This window comes from Gracilinanus agilis, chromosome 4 (genome assembly GCF_016433145.1).
Source record: "Gracilinanus agilis isolate LMUSP501 chromosome 4, AgileGrace, whole genome shotgun sequence".
In the NCBI taxonomy this organism is placed as follows: Eukaryota; Metazoa; Chordata; class Mammalia; order Didelphimorphia; family Didelphidae; genus Gracilinanus; species Gracilinanus agilis.
In genome coordinates, this window is record NC_058133.1 from 428149309 (window position 1) to 428175784 (window position 26476).

The 26476-nt window shown below is 32.6% G+C and overlaps 1 protein-coding gene across 1 annotated transcript in view; it reads left to right on the plus strand.

Moving 5' to 3' along the window:
- QKI (QKI, KH domain containing RNA binding) overlaps positions 1 to 26476 on the plus strand; it is a 191577-nt gene that overhangs the window by 72076 nt on the left and 93025 nt on the right. Inside the window, exon 4 of the mRNA XM_044675479.1 lies at positions 3138 to 3280. Coding sequence (XP_044531414.1) covers positions 3138 to 3280 — 143 coding nt within the window. The remainder of the gene's footprint in view (positions 1 to 3137; positions 3281 to 26476) is intronic.

Below are 26476 nucleotides of genomic sequence, written 5' to 3' on the forward strand. Positions count from 1 at the left end.
ATTGTTTTTAGCGTGGAGATCATTTTGAATTCTCAAAGGCCAGTTTTCCATTCATAGTATAACCAGATTATGGGCTATATACCTATTGGAGACATCATCTTTCAGAGACATTAATAAAAAATAAAGGTTGACAATAGAAAATACTAAAATCTTGGTTTCTTGAATATTTATGTATTAAAACTAAAAATAGTGTGTCATAATTCATATTCACTAGAATGTAATGCTTTTTAGGGAATTTATCTTTATTTTGTTCTTTACATCATCTAATCCCTCATCACATAGTAGTTAATCAAATTTGACTGTTCCTATCCTAAATGTACATTGGGTAGTGAATACCATTGTTTCTCAGTTGTCTGTCTTTCATTTTTCCCTCTCCCCATTTATGTTTCTAAGTCTTGTTAATATAACCATGTCAACTAACCAGTATTGATTTTATTATTACCAAATTTTTATGAGGAAACTGAGACCCAGAGAGGTAAAGTATCTTTTGGGTCATTGGTACCAATATTTAAATTTTGGTCTTTACTTTTGAGTCTTAGCTTTTTTCCTCCTCTTCACTTTACTTTATGCCTTGCTAACTATAGACAAAAGGAATTTCAGCTAGATAATTCAATGGATAGAACATTGGACCCTGGAGTGAGACAATGAATGCAAATCCAGCCTTAGGTACTTCCCAGTTTAGGGAAGCAATTTAATCTCTTTATGCCTCAGTTTCTTCAACTATAAAATGGATTAATTTTTGAAAAGGAGAATTGAAAAACAACAGATTAATTTTATGTGGGTTCAAGTTGACAATTTGAATCAGATGGCCGTGGTCTCAATTTAAGAAGAATTGGTGCCTGTTGTTGAGATTAATGTGAAGACTCATGAGTTCTGAAAAGTTTTGCAACAGAGCATGCAATCTGCAGAAATAATAGCAAAGAAAGCATAGACAAAACAGTATTGATGTCAGAGTTAAAGTTAGATAGTATGAATTTTTATTACTATCTGCATCATTTTCTGATTTTTCTCAAACAAGGTTTGGGAGTGAAGAAAGTTAATGGTAGGGATTTTATGGTGTTATCCTTGGGCAGATTATAGATTTACATAATAGAGGGTTAGCCAGTCTAGTATTTTATAATGCTATCATGTGCATAGGGAGGCAAGAGGAATCTGTTTGGGATACTAAGGATGAGAAAGGTCTTAGTATGAGAAGATTAAGTTTGGAGGAATGGGAAAGTTGAAAAGAAAAGAGGTGTGTGTAAGCTAAGGGGAAGTCAGGCTTCCCTTTTTTCAAGATTATTCTTGTTTCTGTCTGGACTTAATATCTACCATGTGAAGGAAACCTCTCTAAGAATGCTGCCTAATTCAGTAGGACTTTTTCTACTTTGCCCTGGGAGAGAGTTCCCTCCCCAATTTCTTCTCCCACTCCCTACCTTCAGTTTTCTTTTGTCATGGCATTTCCCCCTTAAAATTTAAGAGGGAGTGTCTTTCTGCCTTACACATAGTAAGCATTTAACAAATGCTTATTCACTTGTTGACTATAGATTTTTAAGTATATCATTTCTAAATAATGAATTCTTTTATGGTATAATTTAGGAGCTATAATCTAGGATATCATATTCCAAGATGGCTTCATATGGATAGTAATCTTAAATTCAACTTTACATTAGAATTATAGAGACCTTAGTATTTTGAAGATTATCTTTTTGATGTTTTCGTGGGATATATATGCATGTAAAATGTAATTTTAACTTGGTCTATGATACATTGTTTTGTAAATTGTTAAGTTTTAATCTATTATTAACTATTTAAAAAAATTAAAATTCCACAAAAATATATACTATATTGTCAATACTGTCATTATTATTAGAACTGATTCATGTTAACATGATTCATTTTTACCTCTTTTTTGGTGTGTTTTTGTAATTTATGATCATTCCTCAGAAACTCACCTTTCAAAATGAGGGTGGTATGGATTACCATATCCTTGCAAGAACAGGGACTATTGATATTTAATATGATAGTTTTAATTTGTTGAATAAACAGATTAATAAAGTAATTTTGCTTTATAAGATTTAGATCTGGGTAATTTAAGTTCTGCCTTTCTTAGATGAAAAAACTTAGGGCAAGAGAGGTGAATTAATTGTCTAAAAGTAGTAAAGCAGAAATGATTGGAACTCGGGTATCCTAAATTATAATTCAGTGTTATTTCTACTGCATGCTACTCCCTCTACTCTGGGATATGCAGATAACTTCCAGAACTACTTTTGAAAATATTTGCTAGATGGAATTCTTTTTACTCACCCCTTGTGTGGTATGAGCACACTCAATCACTCATGCATTCTGGTATGACAGAATTGAACAAAACCGATCCAACTTTGATCCAATATCACATAAACTGATTTAGGCCTTGTAATGAGGTAACTCATTCATCATCCTATTTCTATTTCATGGATCTCAAGCATATTTTTAAAATACCATAATAGGTTTGCGAATATAAGCTTGGCAGTTATTTAATTTAAAGTGTTCAGGATACAGTATTGTTGAATAAGATAGATAAAGCACCCCCCTCCCAAGCTAATTGGCTTAATTTCTGATTCCCAAAAGGCTACTTTTATTTATTTAAATTTTGATAGAATAAGAAAAGACAAAATGTCAGTTACATTTTAGTAACTTTGAAAGACTAAAGAATTCTGTGGGCAATGTTCCTATTAAACATGGCTTCAGAAGACTAATAGTGGAAAGCCTCTTGTAAAGAAGTAATGTACTAGAGGTAAGAATGAGAACCAACCTCTGTAGTCTTGCCCTATGTACTGATTTGTTTTACTTAATTGTATTTATTTGTCATGAGATGGCAGTTATGGGGTGAGAGGGAAAAAGTGATTAGTGAGTAATTAAAGATGGGCAAAAAAAAGATAAGAATACCTTTTATTCTTATAAGAAGAGGGTAGTTAATGGTGATTTTTGTTACTACTTTGTAAAATTAATGTTTTTTAATAAAAATACAAATTGCACATAAAAATTGGTGATATTTTCTTAAAAACATCTGTATTGGGATTGATCATGTTGTTGACAATTAAATTCATTAAAAAATTAAAAATACAATTTTCTTCTAGAAACTAATAATATTTTCAAAAATTGTATTTCCTTAACAGAAATTAGCAGAGTACGCAAAGACATGTATAATGACACGTTAAATGGGAGTACAGAGAAAAGGAGTGCAGAGCTCCCTGATGCTGTGGGACCTATTGTTCAGTTACAAGAGAAACTCTACGTGCCTGTAAAAGAATACCCCGATGTAAGTAGCAACTTTTCTATTTTCTTATCTTAGTCTGACTTCCTTGTTGTGGGGCCATAACACTACTGAGTAGTTAAATACCACTATACTCCAGTTATATTCATATGAGTTTGTATTTGGGAAAATAGAAATATGGATGATGTGAAATGGTAGTTAATGAAAGATTATTTAATGCTAGTGTTTTCTTTTGGTTATGTGTGTGTCTGAATGCTTTAGATATTTATTTTATAACCAGATAAGAAGGCCACATTTGAAAGGCTTTATAATTGGAAAAAAAATTTTCCCTCTTACTCAATTCTTACAAAACAAAAACTTTTTTCTTGCATTTAGGCATTTCTTTTTTGTCTGAGAGAATGAGATGGGGAGGTGGTGAAATATTTGGGGTTTTAAGGTCTTTTCTTTATGTAAAAAGCCAGTAAAAGGAGTTGATTTTATTTGCGAATGCCTAAACATAGAATATATAAGTTCTTATGTATGCATATATAAGTATTATTTATATATAAGATCAGTGCCAACTACATCACTGAACTAGAAAGCAAATCTTTTCCCGGTTCAAATGATCAGAGATTTAGAAACATTTAAGTGTGGATTAATTGAGAAGTTCACAAATTACTTTTTCAGGAGGACTTTTAAGTAGGCAGAAAATTTGTTACCCATAGAGATACTCATTAGTCAATTTAAGAATTTCTAAATTTGGAATTGTACAATTTTGGTTATCAAATGTACTTAATGCATATGAAAAACTATAAAAGTATTTTATATTTAGTTCATGTGAAAGGATGTGAAAAAGCATTTTAAAACAGATGTTCTTTGAATACCTACAATTCTGTCATTGTAGGGGTTACTTCAAAGAACAAATGTCTTTAAATGCTTTAAAAAAATCTTTTAAAAAAATCTGTTTTTGAGAAAATAAAAGTTAGCCATGACCTTAATTTTAATATAAATGTTAGTTGTTATTATGGCAACTAACTAATTTGGTGGTGTAGTGTATAAAATATTGGTTCTGGAGTCAGGAAGATAAGTTCTAATTTGGCCTTAGATTCTTATTAGCTATGTAACTCTAGGAAGGTATTTTAACCTCTTTATAAAATGAAGATAATAACTCAGAGTAGTTGTTAGGATCAATTTAGGTAATATTCATAAAGGACTTAGCACAGTGCCTGGCACATAGCAATATGAAAAATCTAGTTATTTACTAATACTTAGTTATAATACTATGCTAATGAAGACCAAGGCACAAGTTCAAGATCATAATTGCTGAAGGTGCATTATACAACAAGTTAAAAACTAAGGTTAAAACTGAGGCCTATGCTAACAATGATAAGCTATATTCAAGCAGTTACTTTTAAAACTTATGCTAAATAATCATAAAAGGCCTACTCAAACCATCACATGCTAACATTATTTAGCTATCTTAGAATTACAATTATGATTATCTAAATACTACTGATAACATTAAAATCTAATCCTTATATAAGGGGCTAAGGGATTTTTCACTCACAGTAAGAAGTGGTTATCCTCTACGTGGAGTTATTAAAGCAAAGGCTGGTTGAAAAATTGTTGGACATGATGTAGAAAGGATTTTGATTTTGGATGTCTATGAAAGTTCCTTCCAGCTCTGAGTCTCTATGGCCAAGAACTGAGTCAAATAGCTCAGTCATCCACTAAATTTGCATAGGTTGAGAGCCCTTAAAAATCAAATTAAATGCAGAGTAGCAACCATTCATAATGGGTAGGGTAATTTATAAAATGTAATATGCATGTGAGTCAATTAGAACCTTCAATTTGGAAAGGAACTTAGAATTAATTTAATACAAGTTTTTTCAGTACAAGAATTTCTTTCAGCATCATTCCTTGTTGGGACTATTCAGCTTCTTCCAGTGACTAGATGCTTCCCTCCTTACAATTCAACAGAAACATAAAGTTCATAGATATATATATATGAAGTAACTATCGTTTTTATTGTCATCTCATTTTCACTTAGCTCTCGAGCATCTTTTGTCATTTACATTTATTATTATATGGATTTGTCTTCAGATATTGTAAAAGATAATTCATTTCTTGGATGGTTTTGATTTCTTCAGCTAGGTTTCTTTATTTTTCATACGTTACTAAATTTTTTCAGCCAACAATTAAATTCTTGCAGTTTTTACTATTTCTTGTCATAATCTAATAAATTATGGATTAGACACTCAGGATACAGGCACAAAGGTGAAAGTCTCTTCTTGCAACTTCCTTTACAATACGTGCCTTGTCAGGAGTTTAGTAGATGCTAAGTTTTTACAGCCTTGAATAATTGTAGTTTCTACCAATTTCTTCCATAATCTATATTGATCACAGTGTCTTAACTCCTTAAGGATAATTCTTCTTTGATTTTTTTTTCAGTGGCTATGACCTACCTTTTCTGACAAATCCTCATGACTCTGCTATTTATTCCACTCTTCTTTGTTGACATAGTGATAACTGAGTTCACATGGTTGTTACACATGAAAAACCCAACCATGAGCTCCTGTAACTATTGTTTAGTAAAGTCTGTTTTTTTCTAAAAGCATTCCTTTAGGTTTTTGACCAGCTAATCTTCTATTTTAAGAATACACACACACACACACACACACACACCCTATATCTATAAAATAATATGTATTTGTTATAAAAAATTTTAAATGGTAGTGTTAATGGCTGTCTGTTGCTTCTCCTGTTGTTGCTGTTTATTGAGCAAAGATTTCATAGGTGGTCAAGGAAAGATTATTCGGATAGCATAGTATCACAGAAATCTGGATTGGGAGAGACCTGAGTATCTAACCAGTTTAGTCTAACCTGTACCTAAAAAGAAACTCCATTTCAATACATTTAATAAATGATATCTTAAAGTGCCTTATTTATTTTATTGTGAAATCCTTGATGATTCAAAGTACAGTTAATGTGGAATGGTGCCAAGTTTTGAATCAAGCCGCTAAATTGAATTAGATCAATTTTTTATAGGTTGAAAACACAAATATAGAGGTCTCATTTTGAGAAAGACCCTTCATAAGTAGAAGAAAAGTTTATATTATTATTTATTGAAATTCTTTTACTTTTACTAAGCAATACTTGTATTTTAAATATAGCCATTTGTAACTCCATAATTTGTATGTTAGAAAGGTTTTTCTTTTTCAGATTTAAAAACAATGTTTTTCTATTCCAGATTTTCTCTTTGCCCTCTCCCCAAACCACTGAAAAAGCAAGAATTTTGATGTTCATTATAATTATGAAGTCATAAAGAACATTTCCACATTAGCTCGATTAAGGGTCAGGGGAACACAAGAAAAATTTAAAAAATGGAAAAAAAAACCCTTCCCTCTAAAAATTTCCATTTTTTTCTCTGTACTTGGATAGCATTTTTTATCATGAATCCAATGGAACTATGAACAATTATATTGCTCAGAGTAGTTAAGTCTTACACAGTTGATATTGTTATTGCTGGGTACAGTGTTTTCCTGGTTCTGCTCACTTGACATTGTGTCAGTTCATATAAGTCTTGTCAAGTTTTTCTGAAACAATCCCCTTCATGATTTCTTATAGCACAGAAGTATTCCATCACAATCATAGACTGCAGCTTGTTCAACCATTCCCTAATTAATGGGCATCCTCAATTTAAAATCTTTGCCACCACAAAAAGAGGTGTGATATTTTTGTATGTGTAATTTTCCTTTTTCTTTGATCTTGTTAGGGTATAGATCTAGTTGTGATATTGCTGGATCAGAGATTATGCATATACCTTTGGGTATAATTCCAAATTGTTTTTTGGTTTCCCTTTGGACTGTGAAAAGCCCCACAGGTGTTAACTTTCTCCACACAGTTCTTTCCTAAGGTCACATCTTGTATGTTACATTTTCCTTTCATTAGTTTAGCTTGCCTATTTTTGTCAGAAATAGTCTCTGTGATACTTTGCTTTATTTTCCATTGCATTACTAAATTAATATTTTTTTTAGTCCCTGTTATGTACTCAAGCAACATTACATATGTTTAATTATATGGCCATAGAAATCGCTTGAGAAGCCAGAAAATATTATAATAAATGAACAAAACATTCAAATCCCAACGTATTAATTTTTAAATTGTCCTTAGAACATTTGATTAGAGACACTTTTTTTGGATATCTTTAGCTGCAGTCATTTGTTGAAATAATCATTTTTTGATTTGTTATTAGTTCTATAATTTCAGTACATTCATGATAGGAACTTTATCTTGAATGTATAGTTTTCTAAAGACAAATGGAAATACATACCATAAAATTTCATGGGAGAAACCTGTGATTTTTATTTAAAGGAAAATACAACATTAGCAAATAACAGCAGTCATATATTGTGACTCTGTCCTTTAAGCTTTATCCTCTGAAATTAATATGCCACTTAGCAAATTTATAATTGTTGAGCCACAAAGGCCTGTACTTAAATAGGGGGTTAATTAATGTTTTTTTCTCTCTTCTTTTGGCCTTTAGAGTTGCACTTAGCTTAGGCTGTTTGAAATGATTTTCTCTGAAAGTGTTGTGACATTGTTTTAATTGAATGAAGCTGCAGAACTGGCATGATAAATCAACACAGAATGAATTCTAATGCCGTGCAAACGATATTAACTTGGAAATTGGTTGCAGTAGACAAAGCAGCTGCTATGATTAATTTTTTTTTATTCCCTGCTTAAACCATTTTAAGAAAGATGACCTTGACAGTTTCAATTGTGATAATATTAGTATTCTAGTGGTTTGCTTTTTCAAGGCCTGATTCTCTATTGGTCCTGGGGCAGTATATATTACTCTTTTTTAGAATTTGTAATATTACTTTTTATGCAGCATATTTTTCCTTTGGTTAATTTCTTATGGTAATTCAGATTGCATGATCTGCCACCTGATAGTTTTTCCTTTTTTTTCATCACCTCAAATGCTTTTTCTAAAGTTGTCTTCAAAAAAAGGAGCATCATTAAGTTCCAAAGTGTGATGTTGAGGGCAAAAACAAGACCATAAAGAGGTACTTTACATGTTACTCATTTTAGGAAACATTTTACTATTTGTTTTCTAGGGAATCAATTGTAGTATATATTATCAAGTAGCAAAATTTTTACTGTTTCCTAAAATTGACAAATAAATGTCATATTTCATTACAACAAACACTATTAGAAAATTATGTCTTTATAGGAGAACCATTACCAAATCTTCTGATTATTTGAATCTTTATTTACTGCAACAAAATTCAATATAAGCAATTGCCAATTTATAGGACTCAATTCAACTCAGCAGTTCAGCAAACATTTATCAAATCCTCTGGTGCTCTAAGTAAAATAATTGTCCTTCCACCTGTCTTCATTTATTATGGATGGCAAAAAAGGGAACTTGCACTGAATTTACCTTTTCACCAAAACTAATGGCTTTTCTTAAGTCTTCATTGGAAAGCCTTAATTGTATTACTTTCATTGAATGCTTTCTACTCTTGGCTTTTTTAACAGTCACATTGATCTTTCTCTGCTGCCTTTCCATATTTTCACATTTGATTTAATTAGAAAGATCTTATCAAAGATTTAATAGAACTTACTTATCTTATTCCCTACAAAGCTTCCAGCTGTGTTATTTTCAAGGTGGCTTTTGGTAGGTACTTAAGAACACTCCAATACAATATGAAAATAAATGCAATGAAAGGATGCCTTTAGTAACATGATAAACCCCTCTCTGCCAGATCTTTTATTTGGCTTTTTAGGCAATTGATGATGTTGGAGTAGTGGCCAGTGAGAGACTTCTTCTCTCACTCTCAAATCTATATCTGTATCTTTATATATCTATCTGCAAATCATCTGCATAGAGTAATAATGAAATCTATTAAAACTAGGGCAGGACCTTTGAGATCATCTGTAGATAGGACTTATTGGTGATATGGAAGATGAGTAGCAGATGAGACTGAGAAGCAAAAAAGAGTAGTGTTCAAAAACCTACATTGGATATCTTTTCAATTGACCAAACAGATTTATTAACTGCCTCTTTTCTTCTGAACCTGAGGATAAAATGATTTTCATTTTCAAGGAGTTTATATTTTGTTGGGAAAAGAAAAGAAAAATACAGAATAAATTAGATTAATACAAAATAATGAAATACAAACTAGTTTGGGAAGGGGAGAGGTACTCATTGAATGAATTAAGGAAGTTTCTTGTGGAACCTGAGCTGCATCCTGAAAGAATAAGGAGGTACTTTTATATAGTAGTGAGGATGTAGTGCATTCCTAGATGGCCTGTGGGAAGAGAGTGAAGAGCTTTAAAAACTAAAGGACTTGGGGGCAGCTGGGTAGCTCAGTGGATTGAGAGCCATGCCTACAGACTCAGACACTTCCCAGCTGTGTGACCCTGGGCAAGTCACTTGACCCCCATTGCCTACCCTTACCACTCTTCCACCTATAAGTCAATACACAAAAATTAAGGGTTTAAAATTTAAAAAAAAAAACAAAAACAAAAAAACTAAAGGACTTTATATTTTGTACTGGAGGGCAAATTGGGAGCCATTAAATTTGAGTAATCAGGAATTTTTACAGTAATCTGTAGAGAGAAGTGATAAGGTTGATAGTTGCTTGAGGAGGGAGAAAGAATGAGATATGAGAGATGTTGCAGAGGTAGAAATGGCACGATTTGGCAATGGATTAGATATTAGGAATGAGGGAAAATGATGAGTAAAGTGTTAATTCCAAAGTTATGTACCTGAGAAAGTAGAATACCAGTTCTTTCAATGGAAATTATAGGAGGGGTGAATTTTGAGGGAAGGATGATATATAGAAGGACCCCATACCAGAATTGTTCAAAGATCTACCATGGATGGCAGAATCCGGGTATAAGCAGGGGCAGGATAAAAATTGAAAGTGAAAGCAAAAGAAAGCTTCCAGCTCAGAGTAACTCAGAAAGTGGGCAGATGTTCTATACTTTTCCTACAGCTTTTGTTAGCTTAATTTTTCTTTTTCCTTTGAGAATTGCTTGTTCATATCATTAGATGATTTATCTTTTGGGGTATCCAAAATAATTTTCCTTAAACTTCTTGCATACTGTTCCCTGTTGTTTCTAGAACCAAATAGACCTGTTTAGCTTTTCAAGCTCTTCAGAAAGGAAGTTAGATAGAGCTTCAGGCCTGGAGTTGGGAGGATGCGGGTTCAAATATGACTGACTGTAGGTACTTCCTAGCTGTGTGACCTTAGGTAAGTCATTTAACTCCATTTGCTTAGCCCTTGTCCCTTTTGTCTTAGATTTGTTAGTAGGACAGAAAGTAAGGTTTGAAAAATAAAAACTCTTTACAGCCTGTCTCCATGACATAACTTTTCATTTTTGATGGAAATTACTCCTCTTCCTAACCTTCTGATCTAACTAGACTTGTCTTCTGTGTTCCACAACAATATTTCCATTTTTCTCTCTTGGGTGCCTTTGTACTTAATGTTGTTTTTCAATCGCTGCTTTCTTTGTGAAGCTTTTCCTTCCTCTCTTCCTTCCTTTCCCTTCCCTTCCCTTCCCTTCCCTTCCCTTCCCTTCCCTTCCCTTCCCTCCCTTCCCCTCCCCCTTTCTGTCTTGGAGTCAATACTGAGTATTGGCTCCCAGACAGAAGAGTGGTAAGGGTAGGCAATGGGGGTCAAGTGACTTGACTAGGGTCACACAGCTGGGATGTGTCTGAGGCCACATTTGAACCTAGGACCTCCTGTTTCTAGGCTTGGCTCTCAATTCACTGAGCTACCCAGCTGCCCCCAAGCTTTTCTTTATTGCCCCAAATGCTTGTGTCCTTCCTCCGAAACTACCTTGTATCAATTTATGTTTATTTGTGTTTATTGTATTTTTAAATATTTTCTGATGTTCTCTATTAATAAACTCTTTGAGTAGAAATGTTTTCATTCTTTGTACCTATATCTTCTGACCTTTCACAGTTCCTTGCACATAGTAAGTGCTTAATAAATGCTCCGTGATTGACAGTATGGTCTAGTGGAAATTTTTTATTTAGCTTAAGGATTATGCATAGTTGGACATATTTTTAGACAATAGCGAAGGAACCAGTAGATGAAGATTGAAAATTAGAGGTTGAGGTGGTAAGGGAGAGAAGGGAGCAAACATTTCTTAAACACCTACTTAAGTGCCAGGTCATTTGATCCTTATCTTCTTATTCAAGGCCAAATCCTTTAAAGTGTGATACATTTTCCTAATAAAATCCTGTTTGATTTCCTATTCCTTCCTGGGTCAGCTTCATCATTCGTGTATGGTACCTGCCCACATTAACCAATGGGTTGTTTTTCTTACTGAAAATATCTTTTATTGATATGCTTTTTTAAAAAAACAAACATTACTGCTTTAAATAAATCATTAACTTAACAAACATAAACATTACATATAAAATATAAAGAACAGAAAAGGGGAATTCTAAAATGACTTTAGTTACATACATTTAGTGCATCTTTTAATGTACAAAACTGCATTGTCTCATTGTTTCTTTGTCCTGAACTTCTCTATTTTAAAATTATTTCATTGGGTTTTTTTCTCTTTTTTTTTTGCATCACTTGCTATATACTAGCTTTGCCTCACACTCACTTTTTTTTTTTTTTTTTAAACCCTTGTACTTCGGTGTATTGTCTTATAGATGGAAGATTGGTAAGGGTGGGCAATGGGGGTCAAGTGACTTGCCCAGGGTCACACAGCTAGAAGTGGCTGAGGCCGGGTTTGAACCTAGGACCTCCTGTCTCTAGGCCTGACTCTCACTCCACTGAGCTACCCAGCTGCCCCCTCACACTCACTTTTAATACATTATAGTCAAACAAAAGATCACATCTTGGAAAATATAGCATTCAGTAGTTTTAACCTTTTGATGTTCTTCCAAAAAGTAGGAAGCTTGCTACTTTATCAGGCTTCTGAAGTCATGATTGAGCACTACATTGGTCAGAATGTTTAAATTAGTTATTTTTTCTTTACATTGTTGAATTCATTTTTACACATTATTCTGGGTGCCTTTATATCAGTTCATTTAAGACTTTTTCCAGGTTTCTTTGAATTTATTACTCGTTTTAAAAAATCCTGCATCATAACTAGCTCTGCTAATTGATGGATGCTCATTTTTTCCCTCATTCTTTGCTACAACAAACTACTGTGACTATATACCATACACATATTAGTGGATATACAACTAACTAGGCAGCTAGATGGTGCAGTAGATAGTGTCAGGTCTAAAGTCAGGAAGACTCAAATTCCTGAGTTCAAATTTGGCCTGAGACTCTTGTTAGTTGTGTGACCCTGGGCAAATCACTTAACCCTGTTTCCCCAAGTTTCCTAAACTATAAAATGAGCTGAAGAAGAAAGTGGCAAACCACTGCAGTATCTATCAAGAGAACTCCAATTGGGTCACAGAGTTGGACAAGATTGAAAATAAAGGAACAACAATAAAATATACACATGCACATACGTGTGTGAGTATTTCTTTTACATATGGATATCCATATATAATGGGTCCTCCCCTTTATTTATTGTTTATTTTATTGCTGTTGTTGGGCTCATGGGTTTGCAGTTTAGTGACTTTCTGAGTTTAGTTCCAGGTTGCTTTCATAAATAGTTGGTTCATTTCACAAGTTCATCAGTGTTGCATTTGCATTCTTGCTTTCTTATAACCCCTCAAAAAACTGGCATTTTCTTTAATCTTCTTGACCAATCTGATAGATATGAGACGTGGAACCTCAAAATTAATTAGTTAATTGATTTGTTCTAGTTAGTGATTTGGATCTTCATAGCTTATATTTCTTCTTTTGGAAATAATCTATTACTGTTGACCATTTATCTATTGAACAATGCCTTTTTCTCTATCAATTAGTAATACATTTTGAATATTATGCTTTTTGTTAGAGAAATTTTAAAAGATTTCTTCCTCAAGTTAAATTTTTTCCCTTTTAATTCCAAGTGCATTGATTTACTGGTGAAAAAACAGTATTCGTCTTATGTAATCAAAGTTGTTCATTTTATCATAACTCTTCCTTGTGTTGTTAAGAACTCTTATTCCCTCTGTAATAATGTCACTCTTAAAGATTTTCCTCCTTTGGCCCTCCTGTGTTGTTGTGCCACCACCACCCCCAAATACATACACATGCACACATGTACATTTAAGCAAAACAAACTTCTTTGGACATAAAGGGCAATTTATGCCTTATTTTACCACTATTACTCTAAACAAGTATGTGGATGAGAAATATGCACTTCTAGCAATCCAGTGAAGTCAGAAGTAATTATTGTTTATTATATAAATTGTCTTCCTGTTCACTTCACTCTGCATTAATTCATATAAATCTTCCCATAGTCACAGATTGTCGAACAGTAATATTCTGATACATATATTTCTGTTAGATAGTACACAGTTTGATACCATCCACCTTGTTTCAAGATCTTACCTGTTGAGAAAAAGTGCTGTTGCATATTTTCGTGTATAAAAGACTTTTTTACTTTATGAGTTGCTTTTTCAATTACATGCCATACTCCATAAAATAAATATATTCCTTATAAAACATAAGGTCCATGAGGGCAGAGGTTATTTCAATTTTTCTGTTTCCCCAGAGTCTTAATCAATACTTTTTGATTGATTTGTCTGTTTTGTTTCCAAGATGAATGGCTAGGCTCGTGTGACTTTCCGGTAGTTATGGATATGATAGAGGAGGATTTATAATGTAGGATTCAGTGTTAACAGTTTAATGCCATAATGTAAGAGGGCATCCTGTGTACTTTTCTAGCAGTGGGAAATCCTACTCTTTGGATTTTTTCCATGATTTCCTTCATGGCTGGGGAATGCTCATTTGGCGAGCATTTTGATGCTCATCATAAGAAAATTGTTGACCAAAACAGATAAAGCACTTAATTAAATTTATATACATATAAAAGTGAGAATCTAGGATACTAGAGTTCAGAATTTGCCCCTGGTTTTTAGTAGCTGTGTTGACAGAGTACAACTCATTTAATCTCCTTTAGCCTTATTGTCTTCTTAACATAAAACGGGGAGAACAACACTTTAATGGTGTCTTCCTCACCATTATTGTAAGGATCAAATGAGATAAGACCTTTAAAGCATTTTGTAAGCTTTAAAGAGCTATCGTAAATGCATTTATTTTTTATTATTGCACCCCTCTCTTTTTTTTTTTTTTGCTGTCTAACAATATTTTCTGTAGATCTTTTATCTTTTTTTGAAAATGTCTACTATACGGAGACATCTTTGAAAGAATGCTTGCCTTTTCCCTTCTGATGTTTTCATAAAGAATATTATCAAGAAATGTTAGATCTTTATTTTTAAAGAATAAGTAAAGTCAATATTTGAGTTAGTCACATTTTAAAAATAATGATACTACTTATGATCTATTTTTTAAATCTTCACTTTGAAAAATCTTGAAGTTGATTTTAATGCTCATAAAATTATGCTACATATGGTATTGTTTTCATATATATTTGGTCAGATTCTTTACTCTTCCTGATTTCATCTTAAATACTATGTTTCCCTGTAGTATTTTGTTTACTGAGATAGTGGCATTGAATTACAATAGTTTCCATAGTTCTTATGGGAAAATAGATCACCATAGAATTCTCATTGATTTGTTACTTTCCCCATAATTTTTTGTTGTTTTCCTAATTTCTTTTGTAGCTGTTGTCAGAATGTTTTGGTTTAACCAGGGTCTCATGCTTACTTTATTTATTTTTTCAGGTCATAGTATTCAAAGTTAGTGAATTACATTCATTAAGTATTTACTAGATGCTACATAAATATTTATTAAATGCCAATAATGCTGCACTGTGCTAAGTGCTAGAGATACAAAGGAAGATAAAAGACAGTCCTTTTCCATCAAGGAGCTCACTGTCTGATAGAAATAATCTTCATTTACCTTCTTCTATATTGTTTTGTTAATAAACTTGTGCTCAAAACTCTTCTGCACTGACATCTTTCTACTTGGCAAGGAGATCCAAGTGTTGGATAGAAGAGATGGTTTCTAGGAACTTTTTGTTTCCCACAGACTGTTAAGCATTTTGTTTTATTTTTTTTCCTTTACTATTATTAATTTATTTGTTAAGGTACATTAAAATTCCCACATCTCTCTCTCCTCTACACACTACAGAAGATATCATATGTGTGTATATATATTTTTTTTCATGTTTCTATTTAGCAGTACTTCCTCTCATGATAGACATTCAGATGTTATTCTTCAAACATTAATTCCATAGCTGTATGTAATGTTCTCTTGGTTATACTTGTTTCATTCTTCATAATTTTGTATAGATCTTTCCAAATTCTAAAAAAATTATCCTGTTCATCATTTCTTATGGCTCATTAGTATTCCATCACAATTATATGCTACAAATTATTTAGTTATTCTCCAGTTGATGGGCTTCCTCTTAATTTCCAGGTCTTTGCCGTCACAAAGAGCAGAGCCGCTATAAATATTTTGGAACGTAAAAGTCTTTTTCATTTTTTTCTTTGATCTCCGTGGTAGACAGACTCAACAATGGTATTGCTGGATAAGAGTATACATACACAGTTTCATAATTCTCTGGGCACATAATTCCATACTGTTCTCTAGAATGAGCAGATCAGTTCATAGTTAGTTCCACTAACACTATATTAGTGTTCCCATTTTTCCATATCCCCTCCAATATTTTTCATTTTACCCTTTTATCATTTTAGCAAATCTGCTAAAATCAGGTCTGAGATATCTCAGAATTGTTTTGATTTGCATTTCTCTAATGAGTTATGATTTAGAACATTTTAAAATATACCTATATTTGGCTTTGATTTCTTAATCCAAAAATATCCTATTCATATCACATGACCACTTATCAGTTAGGGAATGGCTTAGTCTTACAGATTTAACAAAGTTCTCAATATATTTTATATATAAGACCTCTCCAAAGTAGTGTCTATAAATCCCCCTCCCCCCATTTGCTGCTTTCTTTCTATACATGGCTACATTGGTTTTTTTTGTATAAAACCTTTTAAATTTAATGTAATGAAAATTATCTATTTTTCATCTCACAGTGCTTGGTATCTTCATTCATAAATTTCCTTTCCTATCTATAAATCTGATAGATAACAAGTTCCATTTCTTATGATATGTTTATATTTCCCATTATGTTTTGGTCATGTATCTTATTTTGATCTAATCTTTATAAATGGCATAAGATATTGGCCTATGCTTCTTTCTAATGGAGTGATTTCCAATTTTCCCAGCACTTTTTACCAAATAGTTAATTCTTATTCTGAAAACTTGAATCTATACTTTTGTCAAATACAAAGTTACTATAACAGACTTTTACTGCTATTAGCTGTGAGTCTGTTCTGTTCCACTATTCTATCTTTCTATTTTTTAACCAATACTACTTTGATAATTACTGCTTTATAATACAGTTAAAAATTCGGTAATGCTAGACCTTATTCTTTACATTTAAAAAATTATTTCATTTTATGTTCTTTCTTAAAAAAATATTTCCCCCATTACATGTAAAAGCAATTTTTGAAACATTCTTTTAATGCTTCCTGCCTCATTCCCTCCTTCACCTCCCCTCTCTCTGTGGATGGTAAGCAATTGGATATGGATTTTACATTTGCAGTCAGTGTTAAACATTTTATAGATGAGATCTAAAATTTTAAAAAGAAAGAAAATGAAATATAATATGTTTCAGTTTGCAATTCAGACTCCATTAGTTCTTTCTCAGAGGGCAGGATGACATTTTTCATCATGAGTATCTGAGATTGTCTTGATCACCACATTACTAAAAATGTGATTCACAGTTCATCAAGAAATATTATCATATTAAAACCAGTGGAAATGTGCATCGGCTATTGGGGTGGGGAAAGGAGGGGAAGGGGAAAGTAAAAACAAATCATGTAAGCATGGAAAATTTTTCTAAGAAATAAAATATTTTAAAAAAACAAACAAAAAAAGAAATATTGTTATCACTTTTATGTTTTTCTGGTTCTGCTCACTTAACTTTTCATCAGTTCTTGTAAGTCATTCCAGGTTTTTCAGAAAACATCTCATTTGTCATTTCTTATAGCACAATAGTATTTCATCACTAGCATATACCACAACTTCTTCAGCAATTTCACAGTTGACAGACAACCCTTCAATTCTGAATACTTTGCCACCTCAAAAAAAGGTATAATAAATTATTTGTACAAATAGATCTTTTCACCTTTTTTTGGTGGTGGTGGGGAATCTCTTTGGATGGTAAACCTAGTAATGGTATTGATGGATCAAAAGGTATGCACAATTTTAGAATCCTTTGAGAATAGTCCCATATTTCCCATTGTCACCAATATTATTTAACAGTATTAAAATGCTAGCAATAACAATAACAGATGAAAAAGAAACTGAAAGAATCAGAATTGAGCAGAGAGGTAATTAAACTATGTTTGCTGATGACAAATCCTTGAAATTCATTGAAAAAGTTAGTTGTGAAAATATAAGTAATTTTAGTAGAGAAGCAGGATATAAAATAAATCCATATAAATCATCAACTTTTTTTTATATTGCTGGCAGTCCTGCAAGAACAGATAGAAAGTTGCTCCATTTAGAGTAAACACAGATAGAATAAAATACCTGGGAATATATTTGCCAAAACAAACCCAGAAACTACATGAACATCATTATTAAATTTTTTATGCAAAAAAATCTAGTCTAATTAAATGGAGAAATATTAATTATTCATGAATAGGCAGAGCCAATGTAATTTAAATTATGTTCCTACCTAAACTAGCCTTACTTATACAATGCTGTCCCAATTAAATTATCAAAAAATTGTTTTGAGTTAGAAAAAAAAATTACAGAATTAATTTGAGAAAATGAAAGATCAAGAATATCAGAAGAATTAATGGAAAGAATATAAAGGAAGAAGGTCTGCCACTGACAGATTCTATTTATTTATTTGTGTTTATTCATTTTTTATCTATCTGTTTTGTCTGTCTGTCTGTCTATCTATCTATCTATCTATCTATCTATCTATCTATCTATCTATCTATCTATCTATCTATCTATCTATCTATCTATCTCCTTTACCTTCTGTCTTGGAACCAATACAGAAGAGTGGTAAGGGATAAGCAATGGGGCTTAAGTGACTTGCCCAGAGTCACACAGCTTGGAAGTGTCTGAGGCCAGATTTGAACCCAGGACTTCTTATCTCTGGGCCTGTCTCTCAATTCACTGAGCCACCTAGCTGCCCCTCAGTGTCAGATTTTAAATTGTGTTATGAAGCAGTAATTATCAAAACTATCTGGCACTGGCCAAGAAATAGAAAGGTAAAACAGGAAAGACATATAATAAAGAGCAGAAAACAATTATAGTAATCTTTTTTTTTTTTTTGACAAAATCATATATTCAAGTTTTGGGGATAAGAAATCAGTGTTTCTATTATAATAGAAATATGAGTTATAGATCAATATCTAACACCATTCTAACTCAACTAAAATAAGATTAAAATGTATATATGATCTAGACATAAAAGGAGATACCATAAGTAAATTAGTACTCTTGTTTATGGGTAGTAGATAAATTTATGAGTCCAACAAGAGGTGGAGAGCATTGTGAAATGTTAAAAGGATAATTTTGATTACATAGAATTGAAAAGTTTATGTATAAATAAAATAAATGCTTCTAAGATTAGGAGGAAATCAGAAACATGTGGGGAGGGGAATAAAGACTGCCTTTCAAATAGAGTTTTTATACCTAAAATATGGAGAACTTTGCCAAATTTATAATAAGAGCCATCCCTTAATTGATAAATGGGCAAAATATATTGAGACAATTTTCAGATGAAAAAAATCAAAACCCATATGTATATGTATAGGTATACAAAAAAATGCTCCATACTGTACACACATTAAACTGCTTAAAATGACAAAAAGGCAAAGTGACAAATGTTCAAAGGCATGTGGAACAATGGGGAAAAGTGATGCACTGTCAGTGGATCTGTAAACTGGTCCACCCATTTTAGAATTACACTCAGAGTGTTATAAAACTGTACATGCACTTATACACAGCAATGCCATTTTTGGGTCTGTTTCCCAAGGAGATTAGAGAAAGAGGAAAAGATCCCATAAGTTCCAAAATATTTCTAAAACATTTCTCTTTGTGGAGGCAAAGAATTGGAAATTGGAGAATGGATTAACAAATTTTGGTATATAATTGTGATGGAATACTATGGCAGAATAAGAAATGAACAGGATGGTTTTTAAAAAAAAAGCTTGGAAAAAATATATGAAATAATGAACAGTGAAATGGGTAGAATCAACTGTGGATGTTATCTTAAGAAAGTCAATATAAAGTTGAAACATGAAAGATTTTTTATATGTACATGCTTACTTTCCTATGATGCTGGGAGGGTACAGAGAGGCTACTTTTGAATGGTATTTATTATTCTCTTATGAAGAGAAAAGAAAGCTGAACATATAGGAGAGTTGTGATTTTATTTGTTCAGTATCTTTTTCTTTGTATATGGAAATTTTTGTTTGCTTTTGTAAAATTTAGAAAGGAAAAAAAAGGTATGTTTGAAAGTTTTAAAGTACATTAAATAACCACTCTCCTGCGCCCGCCCCCCCCCACCCCCCCGGGTGAATTATACTTATTTTTGTTGGGCATGTAATCCATAGTTGTAATCCCATTTCTTTCACACTTTGGAATATCATATTTCTGACCTTTGGATACTTTATGGTAGAAATAGCTAACTCTTATGTTATCCTGACTGTGGTGCCATGATAATTGAATTGTTTCTTTCTAATTGTGGATAGTATTTTCTCATTTAACCTGGTAGGTCTAAAATTTGGCTATGATATTCCTTGGATGTTTCATTTATGAATCTCTTTCTGGATGTGATTGATGGATTATTTCAATTTCTATTTTTCCTTCAGATTCTAGGATATCAGGACGATTTTCCTTGATAATTTCTTGAAATATGATGCCCAATTTTTTTTATCATTGCTATTTGATCTTATAATTCTTAAATTATGTCTCATGGAGCTTCTGTTTGTCCAAATCTAATATTTAAGGAATTATTTTCTTCAATTAACTTCTGCATCTCCTTTTTCATTTGCTCAGTTTTACTTTTTATGGAGTTGTTTTTGTTCAGTATATTTTTGTATCTTCTTTTCCATTTGGCCAATTTTACTTTTTAAGAAGGGTTTTTTTTTTTTTTACAGTTAGGTTCTTTTTGTTGTTGTTTGGGGTTTTTTTGGGGGGGTGCAGTTTATTATATAACTTTTCACTATATATTAAAGTTGGACTCTTTTCCCAAATTGAAGATTTTACTTTCGAAAACTTCTTGTTTTTGCTTATTGCTTGCCAAAGCCTCTGGATCTAATTTCTGGCTTGAATCGGGAGACCTCATTGCAGACTTGCACAATTGTAAGCCTTACTGTTTGTTTGCCTAGTTGTTGGTCACATTGCTGGCTTGAATCAGTTGGGGGTCTCAGGTGCTGATTTGCCCAATGAGGGGCTATACTGTTTGCTTGGACAGTGAGGGGGCTTGCTGCTTACTGCCTTGCTCAGATGGTATGGCCTTGCTGACAACTGTGGATGGTTGTAGAGGGCCTGTTTCTGTTGGGGTGGTCCTTACTGATTGCTTGCTCTCCTTACTTCTGACCTGGCCAGGGAGTTGAGCTTCATTTCTGTCTTGCCCTCGAGATAGGACCTTCATTGGTAGCTTATGAAGGGCTGAAATTTGCTTCTATCAGTACAGGGGGGTGGGGTCTTACTACTAGCTTACCCTTTTGATATTCTTCACTTTTTGTTTTTCCTTTTTTAAAATATTTTTATTTTTATTTTGAGTATTTTCCCATAGTTACATTTCATGTTCTTTCCCTCTCCCCAAACTCCCCTAACACAATCTCCCCTCCCCCTTAGTTGATGACTTTATTTTTCAAAGCAAATTTTGCTTTTTTTCCCCCCCTAGTTCAGTAAAACAAACTTTTTTGGCAACTTGTCAGATAATGCCATTGAATAAATTGATTTGTTTTAACTTTGATTTTCATTTTAATTCTATTGCCTTTGCCCCCCCCACCCGTGAACAATGAATATTTCTACACTTATTTAAATCTGACTTTATTCTTATAAAAAGTGTTTTATAATCATGTTCCTGTAGTTCCTGGGTTTGTTTTGGCAGTTAGACCACTTGATAGTTCAATCTATGGCTATTTTAAATAGAATTTCACTTTCTATCTCTTCTTTCAGATCTTTATTAGTGATATCTAGAAATGTTGATGATTTATGTGGATTTATTATATGTCCTGCTATTTTCCCAAAATTATTTTTTAGTTGAATCTCTAGGATTTCTCACATATACCGTCATATCATGTGGTAAAGAGATAATTTTGTAACCTCTTTGTTCATTCTTATTCTTCCAAATTTCTTTTTCTCTTATTGGTTTTTTCTAAGCACTTCTAATGCAGTATTAGATAATGGGCATCCTTGTTTCACTCCCAGTTTTATTGGGAAGGCTTCTAACATTTCTGTTAAAATATTTGCTGATAATTTTAGGAAGATACTTCATATCATTTAAAAAAAAAAAAAACCCTTAACTTCTGTGTATTGGCTCTTTGGTGGAAGAGTGGTAAGGGTGGGCAATGGGGGTCAAGTGACTTGCCCAGGGTCACACAGCTGGGAAGTGTCTGAGGCTGGATTTGAACCTAGGACCTCCCGTCTCTAGGCCTGACTCTCAATCTACTGAGCTACCCAGCTGCCCCGCTTCATATCATTTTTAAGAAAAAAATCTGTCTATAAAATCATGATTTTACAGTGTTTTCAATTGGAATGTTTTTGTTTTTGTATCTATTAATATTATAATGTGATTTTTGTTACTTTTTAAAATTATTATGATCAAATCTCAATCAAAACTATCATTGATAGTTTTCCTTATATTAAACCATCCTTGACTCCTGGTATACTGTTTGGTTACAGTGTATAATCTTTGTGATATATTGTTGTAGTCTTCTAGCTAATATTTTACTTAGGATTCTTTGCATTCATATTCATTAATCAAATTGATCTATAATTTTCTTTCTCTTTGCTTTTCCTTTTTGTGTGTCAGCATTACATTTGTTTATAAGAGGAATTTGGTAGGGCTCTTTCACTTACTATTTCTTTTCTTTTTTTTTTTTTTTAAATTTTAAACCCTTAACTTCTGTGTATTGACTCATAGGTGGAAGATTGGTAAAGGTAGGCAATGGGGGTCAAGTGACTTGCCCAGGGTCACACAGCTGGGAAGTATCTGAGGCCTGATTTGAACCTAGGACCTCCTGTCTCTAGGCCTGGTTCTCAATCCACTGAGCTACCCAGCTGCCCCCTCACTTACTATTTCTAATAATTTCTAATAATATTTCTAATAATATTGGAATTAGTTGATTGTTAGGTAGAATGCACATATAAATCCATCTGATCTTGAGGCTTTTTTTCCTTAGGAAGTTCATTTATGGCCTATTCAATTTCTTTTACTAATATAGGTTAATTGACATTCTATTTTTTTCTCTAATAAGAGTTGGTTAATTATTTTTAAAAATTTGATAATATGCTAAAAACAAGTCAGGTAGGTATAATTTCAGTTGTAATCATGTTCTCTCTTAATTTAATATTTATTTTGACCTTTTCTGATCATCTTAGTTGACATGAAAACATTTTGAAGTGATTTCTCCTATTAATACCTTGCTATTTCTTTCTTTCTTTTTTAAAAATCATTTGTATACTCATTTGAACTTATATTGTTTGTGGTTGCTATAGCCACATCCAGATTTATTCCACAATTTCTTCAAGTAAATTTTAATACATACAAAGTCTTCATATTTGTTTAGAAACCAACCTAGTTATATGTGGGGAGTCTAATTCACCCATAGTTTTGCCATTAGATTGGCCATGACATTCCAGAAAATAAATGTTTGAAATGGCCTTTGTTATTGTATGGTTTCCTTCAATTCTGCAGTTATAGTAGTATAAAAAGCAATTGAGTGTGCTAAGGATCACAGAGCTTTAAACCACCCACATAATTAATTGTTGTTATTTTTAATGTATAGTCTCCATTCTCCTATCAATACCTTGGTAGAAGAATCAATTGCATCTGTAACTCCCTTCTTTAAAATTAATTCAGAAAAAATAAGAGTTGTTGCAGCTAATTGTATGATGTTTAGGTTCCATTTAGTGAGGAGAGTAATGTGAGAATATGATTCAGTAGATATTGGCATCTTCATGATCACTTTCGTTAAACCAGAGACTGTAAAAACTAGAATTTTCTTGTTAAGAGGGAACTCCCCCTGAGAAAGTCAGTGCCTTCTAGCAATGCTTTTTGGTGTTTGCTCTGTATCTTATTATCATAGAGGTCTGCTTTTGGAAGCACTAAGAGATTTCCTGACTTGTCCAGAGTCACATTGCCAGTGTATGAGACGCTGGCCTTGAATGCATGTATATATTCTAGAGTAAAAGCCCATGTCTGTATCTACTAAGGTTGCTTCCTATTATACAAGATAAATTATTTTTTTTATTGGTTTTGCATTGTATCCAAGGTCAGCAAGAAAAAAGTCTCACTTTATGTTGTTTATAATGAACATAAAAAGAATGCCATAAAGCTAGTTGCAGCTTTATAGGACATTGTGCTACAGATTAAAAATAGAAATTGCTTGAAGATTCTCTAATTTCAGCAACATATATTGACTTAATTTTTAAGTAGACTTATAGAGTATGGCAAAAAAAAGTTGGAAAATTGATTTGAGGCCAATAAATTCATAGAAAAGCATCAATGATATTTCATAGTACTTAATATTTTGCTAAATCTTATCTATATCATTCAAAATTGATATCTCCATTTTACAGATGAGAAATTGAGCCTTATAGAAGTTACTTTCTGAAGATCAGTTTGATACTTGGGATCTTCTATATCATCATTTTGAGTATTCTATTTGAGATTGTAGTTAGAACATAGTTCTCATTCATTCTCATTTTGTCCATATTGTACCCTAAGTTTTCCTCAGGAACCTACCTTATTTATATTAAGCATTTTTTACATTAAATTTACATTAAACTCCTGTATTCTTCAGTCATGTTACTATAAAGATATGTTCTGTGCTGAAATATCATTTGGAAAAGCCTTGTTTCTTCCTAATATATTAATGAAAGACAATCCTTGTGCTTGCTTATTTTTTCTTCATAAAATTTTTGTAGACATGGTAAAGTGATCCTTTGGATTTAGTAGATAAGTGGTATCTTCATGATCATTTTTTAAAATAATGTGTGAGATTATCTTCATGCTTTTGATTAGCCTTTTTTCTCTATAGTATGCCAGTTGATCTTGTATTGTTCCCAAATTGTACTGCTTCTAGTACTGATCTCATTTTTCTAGTCCACCTGCTCTAAACATTTTGTACTTAGAATACAAAAGTGGTGGCTCCAGTGTCATTGAAGAACTTCCTTGTGTCACACAGGCTCTAAATATCAACATCATAACTTCAGTCTATACTTTATGACTCCAAAGTCAGTTAATTGTGTTGAACTTATCTCTTTTTTCCTATTCCTAAAGAGAAAGATTAGATAGACAATTTTTTTTAAATTTCAAAATATAACATTGTTAATGGAATTTTTTATCCTTTATTAACCATTTTCTTTTACATTTTTTATTACCATATTTTTTCATTTCATAGCTTAGCCTTTTAAATTTTCATTCTTTTTGACAAGTCTCTTTCTGTGGGGTATTTTTTAAGGGCCTATTTGAGGCTTCATTGAATGCTAACAAACACCCTGGGAGATGAGGAAAGGCAAATGTTATAAATAGTAGTAGATGGTAAAATGAGTTGACTCCTGAAGGAAATTAAGATTCCAAAAGGTAAGTATAAGAAGGAAATGTATTTCAGACATGATAGAGAAAGCCTTTCCAGAGGCATGCTGGCAGTAGATAGGATGACAGATTTGAGGAGTAGTAAATAGGCCAGGTTGAGTGTAATGTAGACTTCAGAGCGGAGTAATATGTACTAAGTCTATAGAGGTAAAGTAAAGTGCAATTATGAAGGCCTTTAAATAGTGGGGATTTGTCTTTCTTAGCTGTAGGGAGCCATTGTACATTCTTAAGCACCAGTGTGTGGCATGGTCAGAACTATACTTTTAGGAAGTAATTTTGGTAGCATTGTGGACAGTGTGGACATTGTGGACAATAGAAGTGATGAGAGCCTAGAAGCAGTAAATAAAATCATATTATTTCTATAATATCTAGGGCAGGGGTCGGCAACCTTTTTGGCCGTGAGAGCCATAAACGCCACATTTTTTAAAATGTAATTTCGTGAGAGCCGTACAGTGCTCACAGTGAGCTCCTGTAACAGTGCCTGAAAAAAAATGGACTTTATGGTTCCTGCAGAAAGAGCCATATGTTGCCGACCCCTGCTCTAGGGGAATAATGACAAGGGATGTTGGTGGCCATGTAGGAAGTGTAAATGAAGTCGACAAATACAGATAATTGATGAGAGTTAGTAATTTATTGGCTCTGGCCAGGGATGGGTGTGGGGTGCCAGGAAGAAGAACAGAGAGTAAATGATAACTGATACTACAAGGCTTTAAATAACTAGAAGGATAGTTGGTATCCTTAGTAATAAAAAGTATATGTGTATGAGGAAGTAATTCCTCAGGGAGAAACCTAATACGTTATCTTTGTAGTACGTTAATTTTGACCGCCAAAGGATAGCTATGTAGAAAAGTTTTGTTCAGAGTGTAGAGTGAGAAGAGGGCTCAGGACAGAATCATGAAATATACTCTTCCATAAAAGGATAGGACATGTGTGATCATCCTGTGTGATTTTCAACTGAATTGGAATCAAATACATCAAGAAGGCAATACCTTGCTCTAGGTATTAGGATATTAGATTTGGATTTTATTTTCAGTTTTGCTGAGACCTTGGAAAAGTCCTTTAGACTCTAGATTTTTATCTTATCATCTTTACAATGAAAATGTTGAACTAGATAACCATAAATGCTTTCTTCTGGGCTTATGTCAAATCAGATAGTATTTATAGAGTCCTTAGCATACTACCTGGCTCAGAATTGGTATTATGTAAATGCTTTTATAAAATTAATTATAATTAAATTTATGATCCTAGGACAAGATCTTCATTTAAATCTAAGGAATTTGAAAGATAACATTTTTTATACCTTTACATATCGATATCGAGTGTCTCCATGCTTCCTTATTA